The following is a 20,661-nucleotide window of genomic DNA, read 5'->3' on the forward strand; positions in this document are numbered from 1 at the left end:
TAGTTGTTCAAACCCTTTCATACAGGTATTTAGAAATGTTTTGTCAAAAATCAGAGAAACAGCTCAATAAGTACAAGAGAATCTCCATGACAATAATCTGAGGGAGTGATTAGAACAGAGAAAGAAGGTGGAATTTTTCCAAGTATGCATTTTTACTAATCTTTCTACAGCAAGAAATAAAACATCCCGCACACATTACAAAGCCTACTACTGCATATTCCTTCCCTATTCTCCTGAGCCCAGTCTTACCTATTGGAAATCATAAGCCCACCAGAATTTGGAAGTATTTTAAGAAATACAAATATGTGCTTCAGATTACCCCTTAGGTACAGTTTCTAACATGTTAACCCCATAAATTCAAAGTAGCCTAACTACAAGCCATTCCAATCACAAAACCACACAGAATACTTTATTATAGGTAGACGCAAACATTCACTGGATAAACAGAAACAAAAGAAATACAACTCAAAAAACATTTAACATGACTACAGAGACAGCTGTGTTAGTGTACTAAATCACGCGTAAGGATGACCAGAGGCAAACTGAGAAACCAATCTTTAAATAAAACGATGAGTCTTAGGAGAAATATATATATATATATAGCATGGAGATTCCTGTAGAAAATCCAGCTAAGTCATTTTATTTTGTTTTCACATTCTTTGACTTTACCCATCTCAGTGAGCTCTACAAATATTCTTTCTTGATTTACACAGTAATAAAATACAACCTGCTCCTTGCTCACTGAAGAAAAATGTACTGTATTATAGGCAAATCAACATATGAGGCTAAGATACGTGACAATATCATTCTATTAGAAAGGAAAATGGTGCAGCATTTTACCCTCTTAAAAGTATTCAGTACAGCTTTAAAGCTATATGATGAAATGAATCCAGCAATACAAATAATAACAGTGAGACAGCCTACCACAAAGGCTGCAAGAAGCACTGTGGCCCAAAAAGACTCCCAAAGGTGTTGGGACAGTAAAAATGAAAGAAACTTTTGATTTGAACTTTGTGCCCAGCTCAAACCAGGAAAGTTCTTGTGTATGAAACTGTATAGTTGGAATAATACAAGTGTATAGTTGTAATTACAGAGTCAACTGATAGCCAGAGGGTATCTAAGAAACCCACAGCTACTCTCTCAGGTTGTGTTCAGGCTCTCTCACACCAGCCATGCATCGCGGAAACAAACAACTATGCACATTTCCCAGCTCGCTAACATTTGCCTTAGCCATTCAGCTGTTTTTCCAGGATCCTTCTCCCCCTTCACACCCTGTGAATTAATTCTCCTTGCACCAGCACTAACACAGGCTGATGGGGGTTGTTTGGTGTTTTTTTTCCCCCAAAATGAGTTAATTGTCATTGCTTTAAACATCATTGAGCTGACTTGCCTTTCTAGATGCACATGGCAAAACTGTCCAGAGCCACTCAGTCCCTTCCCTCTCAGCTTTGCTTTCTCAGAACACATTCCAGAAGAACACGTGACTCCATACAAAGAGACGAAACTGAGTTTTTATCACTGAAGGGAAGCAGAGAGATTTATTTCTACAGTCTGGTTCAAATTCCTGGCTGAAATCTATAATCAACTGAGATCACTTGAGGATCCAGACAATTGGGTGAGATCTCTGAGAGACTTCAGTGCACCTGAAATGTGTGCTGTGCCTCAGGATGGACTGAGCCAGTGGGCTCTAGAGCTAGTGCTGACTGCAAGACCTCCACTAGTCTGTTCTTTTAGTACCTTACCCCCTGCCCCACAGTGCAAATCCCAACCCCCTGCATCCCCTCTGACCATGGGTTTCCATTCAGTTGCATCACTGGCCCATGCTTTTCAGTCCAAGGTGGGGAGACGTTAAAATTCAAGAGCTCCCCTCCCCTTGTTGTACAGCACAAAGACTAAATATATTCTTTCTTAAGGACTGTTCCCTCCTGGCTGATTCCTTGTACAGCTACTGCAGTCTTTCTTCCCTTATACCATCACCAAGGCACAGGCTTTCTTCCTCCCCAAGTTTACATTCCCAGTTAAATTCTAAGTAAACAACCGATCTTGTTTAAGCAAAGACTGACACTTGGTGACCTTCCTGAATCATCTTTGGAAGACAGCTAAGGTATAGATGACTTCCTGCTCCCTTAACAAGAAATCTGTCTCTAAAAATCAACACTGCAATGGATTGCAGTACAAATCCTTATTTTTCAGCTAGGAAATAAGTATCTGCCTTTATACAGAAGAAAACTTGGTCAGATCAGCTCAAGGTAGAACTATCCCCTGCAATCCACAGATAAGATATGAAGGGGACAGCAGAAGAAAAACACATGTATTAGATCATTTAGTGAGAGTTGTAAGTAGTCTATTTCCTTATCAGTCACTATCTCTGCTAATTTATAAAACTTGAAAGTTACCTACCATGCACTGCCACTGTAAACCTAGAATATTTAGCAACAAGAGAAATAGAAATGGGTCAAAGCCTCTAAAAACACATTAGCTTCTCAGATGGAACAGTCCCAGCAGAGAGATGATGCTACTGAACAGTTGTCACAGATGGAGGCTCCAGTTTTCTGAAGCAATGTGGGATTAGCTTATAGGTGCCTGACTAAGAAGGTTAGAAATAAAAATTGAACACAGATGTTAGGAAGATATGGAATAAAAGCCAAAGCTGCACATTAAGAGATTGAGCTCTGCCAGACTGTTAAACAAAATAAAGAAAACAAAAGATGGCTACTCAAAAGCAAGAGAACATTTCACATTCCTATAGTGAGGCAATGGAGGAAGTCTTCCAGAAAATTAAAAAAGTCATTTTTGTACATGGACTGATCCACTATCAAATATGGAAAAAGAATTTGTATCTGTCTGTATTTTTATTATGTTATGCAGCCACATTAATTTTGGCAGAAGAAGTAATCTAAATCCTTTGGGAAGCATTATCCTCTTGATATGAGCACATAACTCAGATTAATAGGATTTGCATATGTATAGTAGTAAGGAAAATAACCCTGAGTTTGGAAAACAGCTTTGTATTTTAAACAGATTGGGAAGACCAGCAAAAATATGTACTGGGGACAAATAATTGAACAGCTTCTTTAACTCATGCTAGGTGATAACTGTGAGTTAATTGAGCAATATTTAGAAACAAGCAAAATAAGCCAGGATGTTTTGGACAATCAAAGCAAAACTGTAAATATGTTCTGAAGAGAAGGGCAGACAAAATTTGCATTGCTAATCACTTTTTTTTACAGTGCCGACCAAATCTATGCTTTCCCCAAATTGACTCTGTGTGCAATCTCTCAGTTGTTCAACAATATAGATAACAACAGTAATGGTATAATTATAACTTACAGCAGAAGTAGATAAAAACCTGCTAGTTCTTAACCAGTGGTTGTAATTAGGAATGGAGAAGGGTAGTATTTGCTTATTCTGCTTATGTTTCATTAATAAATGGGGATTTTAAGTTCCAGTACAGCAAAGCAGCTGCATGCTGCATCCCAGCCCTGGCTATGTCCTGGAAGAAGACAATGATTGGGCAAGGCAACCTGATGTGTAGTAGCTGTAGGAAAAAAAAATACCTCTGTAAGAAGTGGTTGAGCAGCAGCCATAGATGCGGAATGCATTACATGGAAAATAAGTGATCAGCACATAAAGCAGAGGCTATTTCCTGTGCCCCTCATGTCACCTTACTTTCGCTCAGACAGAGAACAAAGCATCGCTTCTTTTCCACTCTCTTCCCCTGCACAGGCATGGGAGCACACATACACTGGGTGTGCACCGCCAGGTAACCCACAAGAGAGCCGGACAACGGCGAGCACTGCCGCCTCCCCGCAGCGGAGCCGTTTCAGCACCGCGAGCGATGGACAGCTCCAGGACACGTGCTTCGCCTGCAGCCGCAAAGCACCCAGAGAGACCTGCAGGACACGCTACGAAATATAAGGCTCCAAAGCTACATCGTGCGGCAAGATCAGGCTATAGTGGCTCAACAAGATGCCCAGCAGCTGTTCCCTTGTCATACAGAACACTTGCAATCAAGGTGCACGGCTTGTGCTTTCTGCAGAACCAGGGGAGTAAATCCAAAAGCTGAGAAATGAAGTGGGCACCGCTGGCACGTTTTGCTTACTTTGGCTCACTCACTCCATGCTGGTTGCTAAGCAATCTTTATTTCTCTTTTTGAAGCTCCAAACTACTCGCTGCCAGATGGATTAATGAAAACACGCGCCTTGCACTGCTTCACACACTTTTCATTTATGTTCCTTGATCAACCGACGCTACTTTTAATCGTTTCTTTTAAAGGAATCCCACCTCTCCAAGTAAAGACGTAAATTCAAGCGAGGAAAGTGGAGGAACAGAAAGGAGCTAAATGTAATCATCACATTTTCTAGTGGATTGCAGAAAAGAGGCACCTCGGGACTCGAGAGCCCTTGGGGACTTGTAGTAAAGACAGCACGCCTGGCTCAGCATAGAGATGTGAGGCACCCGGTGACCTGAAGGAGTCTTGCTCTTAACTGGTTTATCTATTTATAACTACGTGACATAGTATTATTACCTGTGACAGCGCAAGCCAACACAGGAGTATTTCAGCAGTCCAACAACCACATGCAGCCTCGCATGATTTACAACTTACACACAGCACTGCCCTTTGTGTTTTCACTCCTCGCTCCCTAGACCTAAGACCTGGTTTCTGACACTGTATTGCAGTCACCAACTCACCACAGCTCGGTGTGTCTTTAAGGAGTCACGATCAGAGTGAAATAATGACCCGCTGCACAACGCAGCCAACTGTTCTACCAATGGTACAACCAAACCACACATTACCCATTACCAAGGGTGTAATTACAGCAAGGATGACAGGAGGGGGAGGGGAATCCCCTCCATCACCCAACAGAGGAGGAAACGCATCTCTTTTCTGTCATCTCCAACTTTCAGCCAGCTGAAAGGGGGAGGAGGCACAGAGAGCCTGCAGCATGGCAAGAAGCAACACCATGGTGGCTCTTTGCCCCTCTTAAGGAGCTGACAGGCTTAGCTGAAAGAGGGAGCTGCACCAAAGCACACTGCACAGGGAGGCTGTTCCATCTGCTGCTGGGACACAAGGCTGCAGGAGGGCTTCCCAACTATCAATCCTCCCTCACACCCTGACAAATAGGGGAAGTTCAATGTGGTACAGAAAGCCAACAGAAAGTACTTTCTTTTCCTTTGTGTTGGAGAACAAATCAGCTTGGGTGTAGTTTACAGTTGACACAGCCCATAAGGGATGGAAAGGTCAGAGGAGGGAAACAGCAGGCCTAGCACTTAGGACAAACACCATGTGCGGTATGAGCTGGTGGGACAGCTGAAACCCAAGGTGCTCTAAGGTGGCTACAAGGAAGGGGCAGATGTAGAGGAGCAAGAAGCCGGGCAGGGTGGCTAGTCCTGAAGCCAATGAGTAGGTAAGCGGGAAGAAGGAAGAGAGAAGAAGGAAGCGAGTTTGGGGAGCCAGAGGTAGAGCAGCAAGCAGTGGAGTGCACACAACTTGAGAACCACGAAAGGCAACAGCAAGACAATGGCAGATCTCCAGAGACCAGGTGGGCAAGGCGGGTGCGGGTGTCCCAGCACTCTGCAGGGCCAGCCCCACCACGAGCACACAGCAAGGCCGGGTGGGAGGCGATGGGCAGGTGGGACGGGCAGAAGGCTGGGGGCCAAGAACAGGCCCTGGGGGGCCGGGGGAAGCCGGGCTGCAGCCGGCGGGCCCCGAAGGTGCGAAGCAGGGCCCGACAGCGGCCCCGGGGAGCAAGGCGGGACCCGCTCCCCGTCCCCACCCCGCAGCGGGCCGTCTCTCACCTGCCTCGAGGTTGAAGGAGATGCGGGCCTCGGCGAGGTACGGAGTGTCGCTTTTGGAGCGGACGCGGCGGATGGGTCTGCGGTCGATGTCCTCCTCGGAAGATGCCGCCATTAATGTGGGCACGGTGAGCAGCGTGGCCCGGCGAGCTGGCGAGGGCGAGCGGCGGAACGGCGCGGGGCGGCCGGGCGAGGAGGGGGGCGGCGGGGGCGGGCGGGAGGGACGGAGGGAAGGAGGCGGGGGGGGGAGGGGAGGCGAGGACGGGGAAGGGAGAGAGGGAAAGGGAGAAAGGAGCGGAGGGAGGGAGAAAGGGAAAACCCGTCAAGGATCCGCGGACGGGAGCGGCGGCCCTGCCCGCTGCCCCTCCCGCCCCGGGGCCGGCCCGCCTCGCCCGGCACCCGCCCGGCATAGGGCACGGCCGAGGTGTCCCCACAGAGTACAGCGCCTGGACGAGATGCCCCCCTCCAGGTACCCCCACAGCGGGGCTGCGGCCTGCCCCGAGCCGGGATGGGGATGGGGATGAGATAAACCCCTTGTCCACGCGTTTAGAAGGGCCAACCCGAGGAGCCCGTGGCCACCTCATACAGCCTGGGGCTTGTGTACACCTTGCGTTGGCTAGTGTTTGAAAGATACGGATTGCTTAACAAGAACGTGGTCACTTAAGGTCACTAATTTGTCACGGTCTCAGAATCTTTTGTTCTGGTCAGCCTCAGCACCAAAGCACTCAGTGTCCCACCAGCAGGTGTGAAAGTTTACAAGAGCTTTTAGGTTTCCTTGTGATTGCAGTGGATAAGGTGTAAATATATCTATTCAGTTTGCTCTGATGTTACTGCCTTACCCCAGCAAACACAGGTGAAAGCGTTGGTCAGCACTTGCAATAGGATTCTTAAAAGAATCCATATTCATAAGTGCATAGGTGCATGCAGGACATCGCAGGATCTCTGGTGAACCACCATGCAACTGGTGAGCAAGGGAGTACCTTGCCCTCTGGGGAAGGGGTCCTCTCACCTGTGTCGAGATTGAAGCAAATTCTGGCTTCTTCTAAGTACGGGGTGTCACTCTTAGACCGGAGTCTTCTGATGGGTCTGCGGTCTATGTCTTCCTCAGAGGATGCTGACATCAGTGTGGGCACAGTGAGCAGAGTTGCCCGACGAGCTGATAAGAAATGGAGAATAGCAGGAGAAATGGAAATGGGGATGAAAGGGGAGGAGAGGAAAAAAAACTGATGAAGCAAGTGGTAGGATAGTAAAAAAACTTACTGTCTCATCATACAATTCCAAATTGAACCATAATACACATGGATTAGAAAGCTGAATGAGTGTTGCAGAGGCAACCTTTGTTCTGGCATTGCAGAAGTATTCGGCACTTGACCTTATGGCCTTGATAATGTCCCTTTAATGTAGGTGGGGTGTTTTTTATGTAAAATGTAATTATGAGTGTCTGTTGAGCGCATTCGGTGCCATGCCTATAAATTACAAATCACAGACAGAAGGGCCACTACAAATATATCCACCTCGGCTCTGTGAGTAGATAGAGGTTATCACAAATGCTAGATTGGATCTGTCTGATCACTGGAAGCGTGAGTGCCATGCACAAGTACTTTGCCAGTATGTTGTTTTTCCCTTTACCTCATACAGAGCTGGAAAGAGAATTTCTGCTTGAAACCCCTTCCTTGCCTTTCATGTGGGGCTATTAATGTTAGTGTGGGACTCGCTTCAATAAGAAGGTGAAAAAAATAATATCAAGGACTTGAGAGTTTCACACCCTCAAATGCTACCCTTTTATTATGACTTCAAGGTGGGCTTCAGAGGGCTGGGTTTGATTCTGGTCTACCATGCACACATGAATGCTCTCAAATCATACCTGGCATATGACTGTGCCCATCCCTGGCTTAAAGCCTGGATATTTCTTGCTGTTTGGGCAAGAATCACCTTTATCAAGCCCACATCTCAGGGCTTTTGTAAGCTACCACACTAATAATGAGCTAATAATGAGCTCTATTTTCCTGCTGGAGTTGGAGAGCATGGTGACTAAGTGCAAACTCTGCAGCCTGGTAACTGTGATTCTTTCTTTCTTTATTTTTTTTTCCAAATTCCTTTTTAGAGTTCCAAATAATACCTGTCAATTAGAAGCCTTCTGATGCCTAAAAGCTGACTTAGGTGCTAGGAATGATAGCACGTAATTAATATGATTTAACAAAAGCTGTCATGCTGTATTTTCCAATTTGCAGAGTTACGAAGTTTACCAAACATGCAAATCTGTGCTGCTGGGTGTAGTAGTTATTTCTGCTCTAACTTGTTGGGTTCTTTTTTGGTTTTAAATAGATTCCTTTCAAGTTTTTGATCTATTCTAACCCAACATTTGAGTCTGAAGTAAAAGCAAAGGGCAAGAGTTGAAATTGATTTAATGGGGCCAGCTATTTAGATGAAGCTAAAGTAAACTCTGCTACTAGACTGTAAACTATTATTCAGTTGTAACAGGGATGTACAGTAATGAAGATAAAAGAGAATGGATAATTTCCGCAAGGGAGAATTTTGTCTGTGGCATCATCAAGTTTACACGTAAGGAAGATTTATCAGTTTATGAAGTCAGGATTGTAAAAACCATCTCATAAAAGAACCGTGTAAAAATAGTCATTTAAACCTGGCATGTTTCAGCTATAGTTAAAGTCAGAGAAACGGCATCCATGCATTTCAGGGGTGAATGGATGACAGCACAGGAGACTATTTGGAAGAAAAAAATCCAACAAATACTAAATTACACACACACATTTCTTGTCAAAAGAAGAAAAGTGTGGACTTTCCTGTAGTCATTTATAAGTCATTTTTATTTGGGGGGTCAAAATATTGGGGTCTAGCACATATTCATTTTGATTGGAGGTAGGTGGATACAGGAAAATGTTTCCTGGATTAATCAATAGGTATTATTTTAACAACCATGCTTATGCCCCTGTTATTTCCCCTTTATGCCTATTACCAGCAGGAGTTTTCAAGAATGACTTGAAATTTTAAATAAGCATAGGAGCATTTTAGAGGGAGTTAATATGGAGTAAATATTTTTGCAACAAAAGCCTAAGATTGATTCTTACCCAACCATAGAAGTAGGAGGTATGGTTGAACACATTCAAATATCCTTTCAGTGGCACTGAATATGTATGCATGTCATGGGTACAGCTGTGCATGCTCTTTTCCTTACTGTAATTCATTGCATTCCATATTACAGAAGTGACATGCCATGTATTTTTTGGTAAAGCTGCCAGCATTTCTCCCATGTGGCCACGTGTCCATCACCAACAATCAGCCAGTGTCTCTAGCTTCAGGTACTCTCCACAAATGAGCTCTATGTCTGCTACGCATTTTTAGGTATCACCTTAAAGGAAAATTAGGAGCTATCCCCTTGAATCATAGAATTATCCAGGTTGGGAAAGACCTTGAAGATCATCAAGTCCAACCGCAGCCTAACCATAGTACCTTAACTCTAACACCCCTCTGCTAAATCATATCCCTGAGCACCACATCCAAATGGCTCTTAAACACATCCAGGGATGGCGATTCAACCACCTCCCAAGGTGAAGGTCTTGGAGTACAGGAATGGCATTGTGATAACCGTTAAGGAGCCATTTTACACTGCAAATGGATTTGAGACCAGCATCCAAAAGCTCCTTTAAAACAATTCTACCTTGACACAGAACACAGATGAGTCATTTGGGCTAAACTCTTTTGTTCTGCTTGCATTGTTCCTGATATGTCAGGCATCAGCGCATTTTGCCAACATCGTGTCTGATATTCATTAAAAAGAGAAGAAAAATGGTTACTTACGGAAGAAAAACACTTAAGAAATTGAGTAACATATGTAATGACATGTTGGAATTGATTGTATATAATCTCATATTCATTTTTTGACAATATTGCGTGTTATTGAAATGTGACACAAGTACATGATAAGGAGAAGGGAACAAGAACTGTGTGAAGGATTATAGTGCAAGTTCAGAGGCATTTGAAACATGTAATTTCAACTTGTGTAGTTACATTGAAAGGAGGCCCTATTTTGGAAAACTGTTTGAAGTCACTGAAAACACGAGGGATGGTTTGCAAAGATTTCTTTGTGGTTTCCGTTTTTTCCCCATGAAAATAAATTTTCATTTACTTTAATGTAAATATAAATATCAGTATTAGTATATATATATATATATATTGCCCAAACTCTAGTTTTATGTCTCGAGGAGCTATAATAATTGATGTTTTTAAGACTCACTTCTTTAGAAAAGCTTTCGACGCTGAAATCATTCTCTTAAAATGAGTCAAAGAAAATGTGAAATATTAATCTAGATTTTCCCATCCACTTTTGCCAATTAACTTCTACTGAAATGTTAGAGTATCTTATTGGTGACTCATACCCTGGTCATTCTTGTTTTAATAGTGCCTATATCTACAAAGTCTAATTTGCATCACCAATTCTTACCTTTGAATTGCAAATGAAACCCTTGATTTTGAGCCCACTACAAGTGAAGTGCTAAAACGTTTCTGCTGGAGCTGTCTAGACCGAAATGGAAAAGGCAATGTTTTGGATGTGTATAATCACAGATGACATGGAAGTAAATGTAAAGGAATTTTGTTTTTACGGCAGCAATCCTTAAGATGTTTTGGAGGAAAAAAATCATTTTTTTAGGTCAAATTCTGAACACGTGTAGAATACCTTTGAAATCATTTCAATTGCAGTGCTGCTGTTGCTAACAAAGTAGGAATCTTTCTTGCTAGTTATTTTCATTAGATAAGGGTATGAGCATCTTATTTCATTTCCTATATTCTGCCCAGCACCCTCTCCTCTTTTGGTTTCTCTCCTTCATGCTGTTGTGGAAAGGGCTCACCACAGTATCATGTGTAGATGATGCAGAAAGACATGTGGTTTTGGCTGGGTATCAGCTTTAAAATCATTAGTTCAGGTAGGTTTTGATGCATCTGGAATATGATATCACATCTTTGCTAGAAAAAAATACAAGATTGTGAAAATTCTTCTTTAAAGACAGTCAAACAATGGATCCAAAAGAATGTTTACCAGACAATCTTGTGGACTGATTTAGTGCCACTTCACTTCTGATTTGTTTTAAATTCAAACAGTGAAGAACAACTTCTGAAGTGTTAGAGATGTGAAATGGGGTATGGCTGACAGGAGAGGGAAACAGTAGAATGTGTGCGCAAGCACTGGAGAGAACATGACTTGTTTGTTATCTATGAAGAATGATGTATAGGTTCATGTCTCTTAGATAAACACAGAAGTACATACATATGGATTGCTGCATCTCTCTAAAACAAAGCTAATGAGGTCTTTGACATCAGTTTGATGGATGCTGATAACCTGAAAGTACTTAGATACACAGTTGCAAACAGTAGTACTTAGGGCAAAAAGGCATCCAATCTGTGTATAAATGTGTTATGTTGGCTTGTGACATCTGGGTAAATATAAACTTTCTATACCTAATTAGCATTTTTTGGTACGTTTTAGAGGAAATGTGCTTTTACCTCTGTCTTTGCATCCAAAGACATAGGCTTTAGAATATCTGTGTTTTAAAAAATTTGAGAAAGGTAGGGTAGGTTAATAGGGAGGAAGGAAGGGAGGAAAGGGAGGGAAGAGAGGGAAGGAAGAGAGGGAAGGAAGGAAGAGAGGGAAGGAAGAGAGGGAAGGAAGAGAGGGAAGGAAGGAGGGAAGGGGGAAGGGAAGGGAAGGGAAGGGAAGGGAAGGGAAGGGAAGGGAAGGGAAGGGAAGGGAAGGGAAGGGAAGGGAAGGGAAGGGAAGGGAAGGGAAGGGAAGGGAAGGGAAGGGAAGGGAAGGGAAGGGAAGGGAAGGGAAGGGAAGGGAAGGGAAGGGAAGGGAAGGGAAGGGAAGGGAAGGGAAGGGAAGGGAAGGGAAGGGAAGGGAAGGGAAGGGAAGGGAAGGGAAGGGAAGGGAAGGGAAGGGAAGGGAAGGGAAGGGAAGGGAAGGGAAGGGAAGGGAAGGGAAGGGAAGGAAGAAGGAAGGAAGAAGGAAGGAAGAAGGAAGGAAGAAGGAAGGAAGAAGGAAGGAAGACAGGTAGTTGATTTTGTAATGGGTCAATCAGAAGTTTTGTTATTTTAAAATATCTATAATGGAATATTTAGCATTCAGATACAGTCTTTTTCAACTGTGAGGAATGCAGAGGTTTTCTAAATTTTTCTGTGTTTAAGAGTATAGATAATTAAATCTCAAGCATTCTAGTTCTATTTAGATATGCCACTGAGAATTAGAAAATTCTTATTTCTTCTAACTTTGGTTTGTCTGAGTGGATATTGTAATAAGTAGCCGAAAAGTAGTTGAAGTGTAGTTACTACAACACACAGTGAGCTATTTTAATAGAATTAATGAGGCTGATCTTCCTGATTGTGCAAGACCATGGTGCTCAGTTACCAGTTCCTAACTTCTAACTAATGACAGATGTGGGAAGGGGAGAAAACATTTAAGAAGGATGAGGGTGAGGCACGTGTTGATTGTTGACTTCCTGGAAGTTAAAGGGAAGGAAATTGATTACATCAGGAATGTTTATTTGCTTTTAGTAATTTGCCGCTATTAATCTTATTATTCTAAGAACAAATAACATCAGGTGAATAAGACCTGAAAAATATCGTAATTCTGAAGCGATATTGATCTTTACAGTGAGTGATAAATAAATTGATAGGTGGAATATCCAAATGCTATTTTTCACAACAAACTTCTGCAGTGGAATCAGTCTGGGATACTGCAGCAATACTTTTGTGAAGTACTGGACATCATCTAATATGCAAAAGCAGGAGGGAAGTAGCTCTGAGTTGTCAGCAGTGATTAAAGTCAAACGTCAAGAATGAGTCAGCACTGTACAAATTAAAATAAGTGAGCAAAAGCGAAGCACGGGGAAATAAATAAATTATGGCAACAGAGTTGGAGAGGGGAATGTAGAATTAAAACTTTAACTGGCAGTATTTTATTAAACTTGGAAAAACAGTAAAGTAGTATTTCCTTGAGGCAATCTCATGAATAATCATTCCCTATGTGTCTATACAATCCTATGCATATGTTATCTGGCTGCCCTATGTACTATATTCTGTTATCCACTTGCCCAATGTACTATGTTGTTCCTTATTGCCATATTTACTCTACTTTGCATTTTTTAAATTACTCCTCACATTCATCAAGTAGCTTGCAGGAATGTTGCAAGCAGTAGGAGCGTATCTCATGCGAGTGGATCTATAAATAATTTATAGATACAAAGATAGTTCAAGATAAGCCTTCAAGAGAGTTTTGTTCAGTTCCTTAAGTATGCACAGTGTATCCTGTCAAATGGACCGGCAAACAACTTCAACGTCTGTAGGACCATCCTGGAAGTGTTCAATTAATACAGTTAATTTTAAGCTTCATGCCCCCTGCTGGGTAAAAGGAGATAAGACTGGAAAAGTGGATGTACAGGTCTAGAAGAAATTAGAAATGATTTTATGATTGAGTTAAAAGTTGCCTGAGAGCAGAGCGGAACAGAGAGTCAGTCTGTAGAGAAGAGGTGGACTCACAGCCCAGAACAGCATCCTGACCACAATACCAGGCCTGTCCTTTTGGGTTGTGGTGTGTAGCTTCATTACAGCTTGACATATTCTAGGGAAGTTACTCCCTTGCCTGAGTTGGGCGTTTTCTTGCCTGTCAACATGGAATTTCTCCATGCAAACAACTGCCATTACCACAGTTGTCTTCTGAGTTGGCTGCTTAGGCTTCTTAAATTGGTGCAGAGCATTGGGTGTGCTTTATATTATCCTATGGAAGATGTCTACGGTTAGGTGAACCCTACTTTCAAAATGATTGTTGCTCTCTGCTGACATCTGCCAGGTAGTTGAATGACTTAGGTGCCTACATCTTCATTGAGAATGCCTAAGAGGTAAGTGAGCTGAATCCTGCTCCAGGCCCCATTATATACCTTCAGCTGTGGTAGGTCTGTATTTAGAACACACCGACATTCCAGAGCAACTAGTATTTTGCTTCCGAACCCTTCAAAGGGAAAAACGATTTTCAAATATTAAAGCCCAGCCCATATTTACATTTCAGATCTTGACTTTCCTACAGTAAGGTGTTAGATACAGGGCCACAGTCCCTTTTCTCTCGTTTCTGACTTGCAGATGCGTCACCAGGCATTACGCAGTTGGCAAGGACACCCCATCTCCTAGATCCCAACATACGGTCACAGAAGAGACAGTCAAGATATTTCTGGCTGGTATCTGAAGACTACAGCCAGCTGGCTTCATTTACCAAGTTTTCTAAATGTAGATAATCTTTTCTGCCAGATCCAGCTTTTGCGACTTTTCCATCCCTCCTGCTTTCACTTTCTGTGGAGGAAATGGGGAGCAGCTGTTTGAGCAGCACATGCGCCCAAATGGCCAATATCCTCTGTTCTGCACTCAGCCCACGGGAGGGAGGTGATGGCTGCTGCTGCAGAAGGAGAGGATGGGAGAGGAGGCAGCTGATAAGGTAACACCTCTCTCCTCCTACCCTACAGCAGCAAAGGCAGCTCTGCAGCTTTCTACAGAGGTAGAGACAGCCTGTGGGTGTTTGTGCAGGCAGCATGGGATAGACAACCAGCTATCTGCTGGTGCCAAGACCCTGATTCTGTCCCTTTGCTAAGGTCAGAGTACCCTGCTCTCAACTACAGAAGACCTGAGGTCAGATGGGATTTGGTATAATCTGCTAGCAATGCTGTCATAGCTCTTTGAGTTTCTTCCAAACATCTTGCAGCCCTATTCCTTGCCTTCTCTCCCACTCACAAGGAGTGGGTACAGTTGAGAATGAGTGCTTTCCAGCTGCTATTTGTAACATTGGCATGTCATTAATGTGAAAACATTGGAAAGGAGGTTTTGTTCTTGATCTGGAGGATCAAAGGATTAAAAGGCAGAAGTCTTGCAATCTCACAGGAAGAGTAAGTGGGTCATAAACCCCTATTATATGATCCGTGAACAGAGTAAATTGTAATGCAATAATGGTAATAATAACTACAGTAATAATACACATAATGCATTTTGATATTGTTTTTAATTAAATAGTAGAATGCTGTAGTCTTCTTTCACTCAGTTCGAGCATAATGAGGTTTTAATGCACATATAGAAGCTCTTTGATAGCATAATTTGCTAATAACATCATGTTATTATATTAACATCAAATAGTTTCTAGTGATACCATTAGGTAGATCTGGTGACAATGCTTTCTTGAAGACATTTCAGTTCCAAAATAGAGACATGAGCTAACCTGGTTATGTTGGATGGGTGCCTCACAAATAGCATGTTTTGGGGTGTGTGTGTGTGGTTTTTTTTCTTCTGAAAGTTTAAGCTAACACAGCTTAACTGTTTCTCAGGAGGCAGATAAAGTAAGAGATAGGTTCCTTTTGCCCATGTTTGGAGAAATCATTTCATTATCTCATATAGAAATGCCTACGCTGTAGAAAACAAAATTTGGCACAAGGTACAAATATGCCAGGAGTTATGAGAGCAGTACAAGCCAGCACCAATTGCACACTGGGACAGGGTTGAGTTCTGTGCTGTGCACTGGGGTAAAACAGCTCAGAGGAAAGAGATGATATCAATACTTTTGGGGCTAAGGGAGGTGATAAAGGCGTTTTCTGTAGGAAACATTCCAGATGCAGCTTTTTCAGAGGATTATCATTTGGCCCGTTGAAACCATCTCTGTCTCCTCATGCTTGGTGCAGCCTCAGACAGTGAAAGCCTCCTGAAGCTGAGGAAAATACATTAATAACAGCAGAGATGAAAAGTTAAGGGGACAGAGCGTAAGTGCAGTTTGGCTCTTGTATCAAAGAGCTGTTCCCACTTACAGAGGTGATGAGGGTTTGGGAGCCTCTATACCACACTGTGATGCACAGCGGAAGCGTGTCACTGTTATTGGTGTCTTAGAAAAAAGGTTCATATACTGATGGACTGAAAGTCCACAGTTCTCAGTCCTGGTTTGTTTTGTCCAAAGGGTAGAAGCCCTCATGACAGACTTGAATGTCAAACCCCAGCTAACAACCTGTGTATCATATAGATCATACATGATACATTCCTGCATAATAGATTTTTTTTCTCCCTTCGTGTTTTAAAAAGCAAAACAACTGCATTAAAACAAGGAATTAACCAGGTACTAAGGTGAACATTTCAGTGCCAACAATATAATTTCTCCAAATATGGGTAAAATGACATTTTAGGATGCCAAGAAGACTCTGTCTTCTTGGAAATATTTATGGTAAATATTATCTGTGTAACTTTTACTAGCTACCTTGTGTTAATATAATAGCCTTCCATTGCACAAATACATATTACTTCTTCCACAGTCCTCTCTGTACATTGCAGTGCACAGGAAGGGTGCTGTTGATAATGTGATACAGCTTGTAAAGCATTAAAATGCACATTTCTGATCTTTTGTTTCTATGGAATAGAAAAGAGATCTGTTCCCATAGGGATATCGAAGAACCTATTTTAACATTGCTTCTATAGCAATGCTCTGGCATCCATTGCATTTTCAAGATGGAGAAAAAAGGAGCAAAATTAGTCATCATGCTCATCTGGTTTTAACCTGGCTTTGAGGAGCTTAGCATTTCCTTCTGATGTTGTTCAATTTGGAAGGCAGTGTTGTGACAAGAGGGGAGTTTCTGGCAATGTTACTTTGCGAAATAGAGATGAAAATGTATCAGAGACTGGGACAGCAGCTGGGTAATGCAGAGCCTCAGTTGAGCCAAAGGTTAAGTGTTGCTGACCTTGAGGTATCCTGGGATGGTGGCATTCACCTGGTGTATTGAGCTTTGGGAGAATGGCCTCCAGAGGGAAGGCCAAATTCTGGTGTCTGAGCTTTGAGTGGGAGTAGCAACTGATGAAATGAATGGCAGAAAAACACTGGACCATGATTTTGGAGAACGGTATGTAAAAAGAAAAAGGCTGATTAAACTACTTGGTCCTCACATTTTTCAACCATTTTGTATGATGCTTTAAGGAATGAAAAACCCTCCTCTTTGAAACTGCAAGTTTTCTCCAGAAATAGAACTGACGAGGAAAATGTGAACTGACTTTACCAAAAATATCATCTGTGTCGTGAACAGTTCTCAGCTATCTTAAAACAGAGAAGTCTGATTACTCCTTTGCTCTCTTGCTGTTCAGTGGTGGCCAGTATTTCACAGGGAAGGCTGCAGACTACACTGAGCGTGCTGCTTACATACAGCACATTGAAATGCCTCAGAGCTTTCCCAAGTCAGTTATAACTTCAGCACAGAATTATATCAGCCTATGTACCGAGCCATCCCAATAGCCCTGAGAAGTGAGGAAGGAAGGGAAGGACACCACAGTGTTGCAGCATGAAGTTCCCTGCCCCCTCCAACAGAACCAGTCTGGTTCTGTAGCCCCAGTCTGGATCTCAGAAGTTCCTTTTGCTCCCACTGTACACTTAGCAGCTTTCCAAGCTTTTCCTTATCCTCTGACAGGGCAGATCAGTCTAATCATTAGTCTTCATGTAATCACTGTTACACCCTGTGCATTTTGAAGACCCTTCTGCTTGCATACCCTTCAGTAGCTCAGTCACAAGGACTGGCCATTGCACGGCACTGTACATCTTAGCTGTATGGTTAAAACAGTAGTTGAGGAGGTAGTGCTAGAGTCTCTTACCTTGGGCTCCTTGACTGTAAAACATTCTCTGAGCAGACTCGACATCCAAAAAGTAGTCCATTTTGAAGGAACTTAATGTGTGTGTGCAATGCTCTGGTACGATCAATCAGATTCCTGGGAAGAATAACACAGATGTCAGACACAAAAAAAAGTTGTTGAGTTTCTTGGTGAAAAAAACCCAAAACACAATAACAGCACAGGCAGTCATTGAAGGATGTAGTTTGGCATATCAGAGTCGAGACATTTTCAAATCACCACTCATAGAGCTTCACAAGTATCCTTTGCTATTTTAGGATATATGGTTTTAACCCTTTATTCTAGCCACGGTCTCAGTTTCTTTCAGTACACACTTAGGTTCCTCTGCCTGTTACATTTGCACTTCAAAATGAGATCAGAAAACCTTAGGGGTGCCCAGGTCATTCAGTGCCAAGGGCAGCAACAATGCTGGGACCTCTGAGCAGGCACTACTGTAACAGGCTGCAGTAAAGACAGGACTGGTGCTGTGTATGACAGAACACAGCACTAGAAAAGAAATGAACAGAAGAATGAATAGAAACCAACCTTTCCTTTTTTTCTCCCCTCTTACAGACCGGAAAGAAATAACAGCAAAATACTGCACCATTCGTTTTAAAAGCGGTGATAAGAGTGACAATTAACAAATGGTAGGATACTCCCAGGACAGCTTTTTAGTTGATATTTATATTTTTGGGATCCTTCTGAACTTTGGGTCTGTCTAGACCACAGGTTACATCTGTCCAAGACACCTCTGCCAGCAGAGTTCCCAGGGTTATGCACATTAACCTGACCCATTCTACCTCCTTCATTTTCATCTGTTCTCAGCAACTCACATAAAAATCCAAGATTTGCAGAGAAGGCACAATCCAGATCTCTCCTCCACACCTCAGTTACTTACGGCACAGTCAGAAACATGCAAACAGCTCTGCACGACGTTTATTTTAAGACAGACAGACAAAAATACCTCCAGTTCTTTTCCATACAAACCTAACAGAAAGGTTTGGGCAGAGAGACTCGAGACCCTCGCTTCAAGCAATTCCTTTAATTACGTTGGCAAAAATCAGGAAACCAGGGTTCCAAAGCTTTTTCCTCTTTTCTTCAATTCAGCTTTCATCAACATGCAGTCCTTTCTGAAATTCAGAAGCCTACCTTGGCAAGGAAACTTCTAAAATTCCTCAGCAATTAACTTGACTGTAGCACTCCCAAGCCAGAAGCTGTACTTACTGCAAAATATCAAGAGCTGCCTGGCAGTCGTGTAAGCTCCAGTAGTTTCAAGGAGGGTTTCTTTGATCTTACTAAATGTCCCCAGTGTAAGCAAACAATTTTGATTGTTTGATTGGAACTCTGATGAATAATGCATAACGTCAACTGGACTTCCTTTATCAGATAAAAATGGCCAGGAGATGTTGTTACTTAGCAACAGGAGGTGACACTATGATCATCTTCTCCACTCCCCCTCACCCTTCATACTGAAAAATTAAGCCCCTGGTTTTGATTTGATAAAAACTTTCCCAAGAAAAAAAGAAGATCTTCTTCAAGTTTCCTAAAGAATTTGGTGGGTTTTTTTTCACTCCAGTCTTCCTCATTGCAGCTCGTATTCTGAGATATTTTTAAGTGTTTCATAATGATTAACCATAAGATTGTGTTTTGTGTAGAAATTTGCTTCCAGTAAATGAAATGCCTAATTTCTTCATTTACCACAAGGGTAATGAGACTGTTAAATGTTTTGCTGTGAATATAATGCAAATCATGTCTTGAAAAGATTCAGTTCTTATCTGATACTGCTTACTGGACAAGGCATATAGAAAAAAGCAACACACAATGTGCCAGTAATGCTATGATATATATAAATTATCCAGAAATCTTCTCTATACCAGAATTCCTACTTTAAGTAATTCATTCTTTAAGATGCTGTAATACTTGATACAAGCATTATCTAGGAATCATTGCATTTCTGCATGAGATACAGCCTTGTACAAAAACACACGATGATGGTTTTTGCAGAAACTATGCAGTGATCAAAAGCAGAAGCACTGTGAAGGATTTTAAAAATAAATAAATAAAATCACATGCAGGAGAGAAGTACTCACCAGTGTTACTGACCTCTTTCCATCCCACTGCCATGGAATAAGACTGAACGAATGCAACCCAGTCTGTGAGCCAGAATGAACAGCTTCTAATTTTCACTTCAACCTCGAAATCAAGAGTACTGAATACAGAAAGGTGACAGATCTGCTGTTTTATATTATGATGAAGTGAAAGCTCTTAGCACAGATCTGAGTAGAACTGCTTTTTTTTATACTACATTAGCCTGCTAATTTGAGGAAAGTGAAAGGCTTTGTTTTACTGTCTTTTATCTGTTCTCTTTGCTACCCCCACAATTTAATTTGCATTTAAAATTATTCTTATGTCTCCAATGCACTCCAAGGTGTGGAGCATTTTCTAATCATGATGAATGTTCAGTGTGGTTTTTTTGTGCAATTCCACTTTTATTCTGAGCCAGAAACATGGTGAGTAATTATAATTGCCAGCTATTTTCTAGAATGAAATACAGAGTGGTTGTCTGATGCAGTTTCTGTTTTTTTTTCCTCCATTTAGCAGTGCATTGCAACAAACTACTCAGTCAAAGCATCAGTAAAAGCATAAATGAAATAGCACAGTGTCATGTCATGATTGCTTAAACATGCATATCCACAGACTGTGAAAGCAGAATAAGATTCTACTGGGATCTTTTCAATAATTATAAGCCTTCCTCAAATTTGAAAGTGGGCTTGGACAGTTAATAAAGTGAAATACAGCACAGTTATTTTTTATTGGCTTCCAGTTAATCTGGTTTAAGGTTCTTGGAATCTCACATTGTTTGGGTTTGGAACTCTCGTGAAACCAGGTACTAGGGGCTGACAAAGGCATGGCTATTAAGTAGCATGGGACATCCCTCATGAGAGGGTAAGGACCAGCTTTGCCCAGAAGTTTTTAGTATGGCTCCCCAAATCCTGATGTTGGAAGTGGACCAGAATGTGACAAAAGCAACGATAAAGGAATCTCAGAAGTTCTGGCCAAAAGAAGCACTAGGCTTAGTATTCTGACATTTGCAGATGATCTGCTCAAAAGATCAGGTGTAACCGCCCTCTGAAGTGCTTTGCCACCAAACAGTACTGATGCTCAAAAGTGGGGGTTCTGAAAGGT

The 20,661-nt window shown here is 42.2% G+C and overlaps 1 protein-coding gene across 14 annotated transcripts in view; it reads right to left on the bottom strand.

Moving 5' to 3' along the window:
• PHACTR1 (phosphatase and actin regulator 1) overlaps positions 1-19,805 on the bottom strand; it is a 259,502-nt gene extending 239,697 nt beyond the window's left edge. For 3 of the 14 annotated variants that reach the window (XM_015854717.3, XM_015854714.3, XM_015854709.3), the window contains exons 1-4: positions 18,700-18,833; positions 17,461-17,574; positions 6,806-6,952; positions 5,800-5,946 (exon numbers count right to left, since the gene is read on the bottom strand). In XM_015854717.3, the coding sequence (XP_015710203.1) occupies positions 5,800-5,946; positions 6,806-6,952; positions 17,461-17,521 (355 nt within the window). In that variant the 5' untranslated portion in view covers positions 17,522-17,574; positions 18,700-18,833. Of the gene's footprint in view, positions 1-5,799; positions 5,947-6,805; positions 6,953-17,460; positions 17,575-18,462; positions 18,947-19,565 lie in introns of those variants that run through there. The other 11 variants (XM_085540213.1, XM_085540209.1, XM_085540206.1 and 8 more) reach the window with 9 other exon arrangements.
• Between the last annotated feature and the right edge of the window lie 856 nt (positions 19,806-20,661).

This window comes from Coturnix japonica, chromosome 2 (genome assembly GCF_054131305.1).
Source record: "Coturnix japonica strain WE chromosome 2, WE-NBRP24, whole genome shotgun sequence".
Lineage (NCBI taxonomy): Eukaryota > Metazoa > Chordata > Aves > Galliformes > Phasianidae > Coturnix > Coturnix japonica.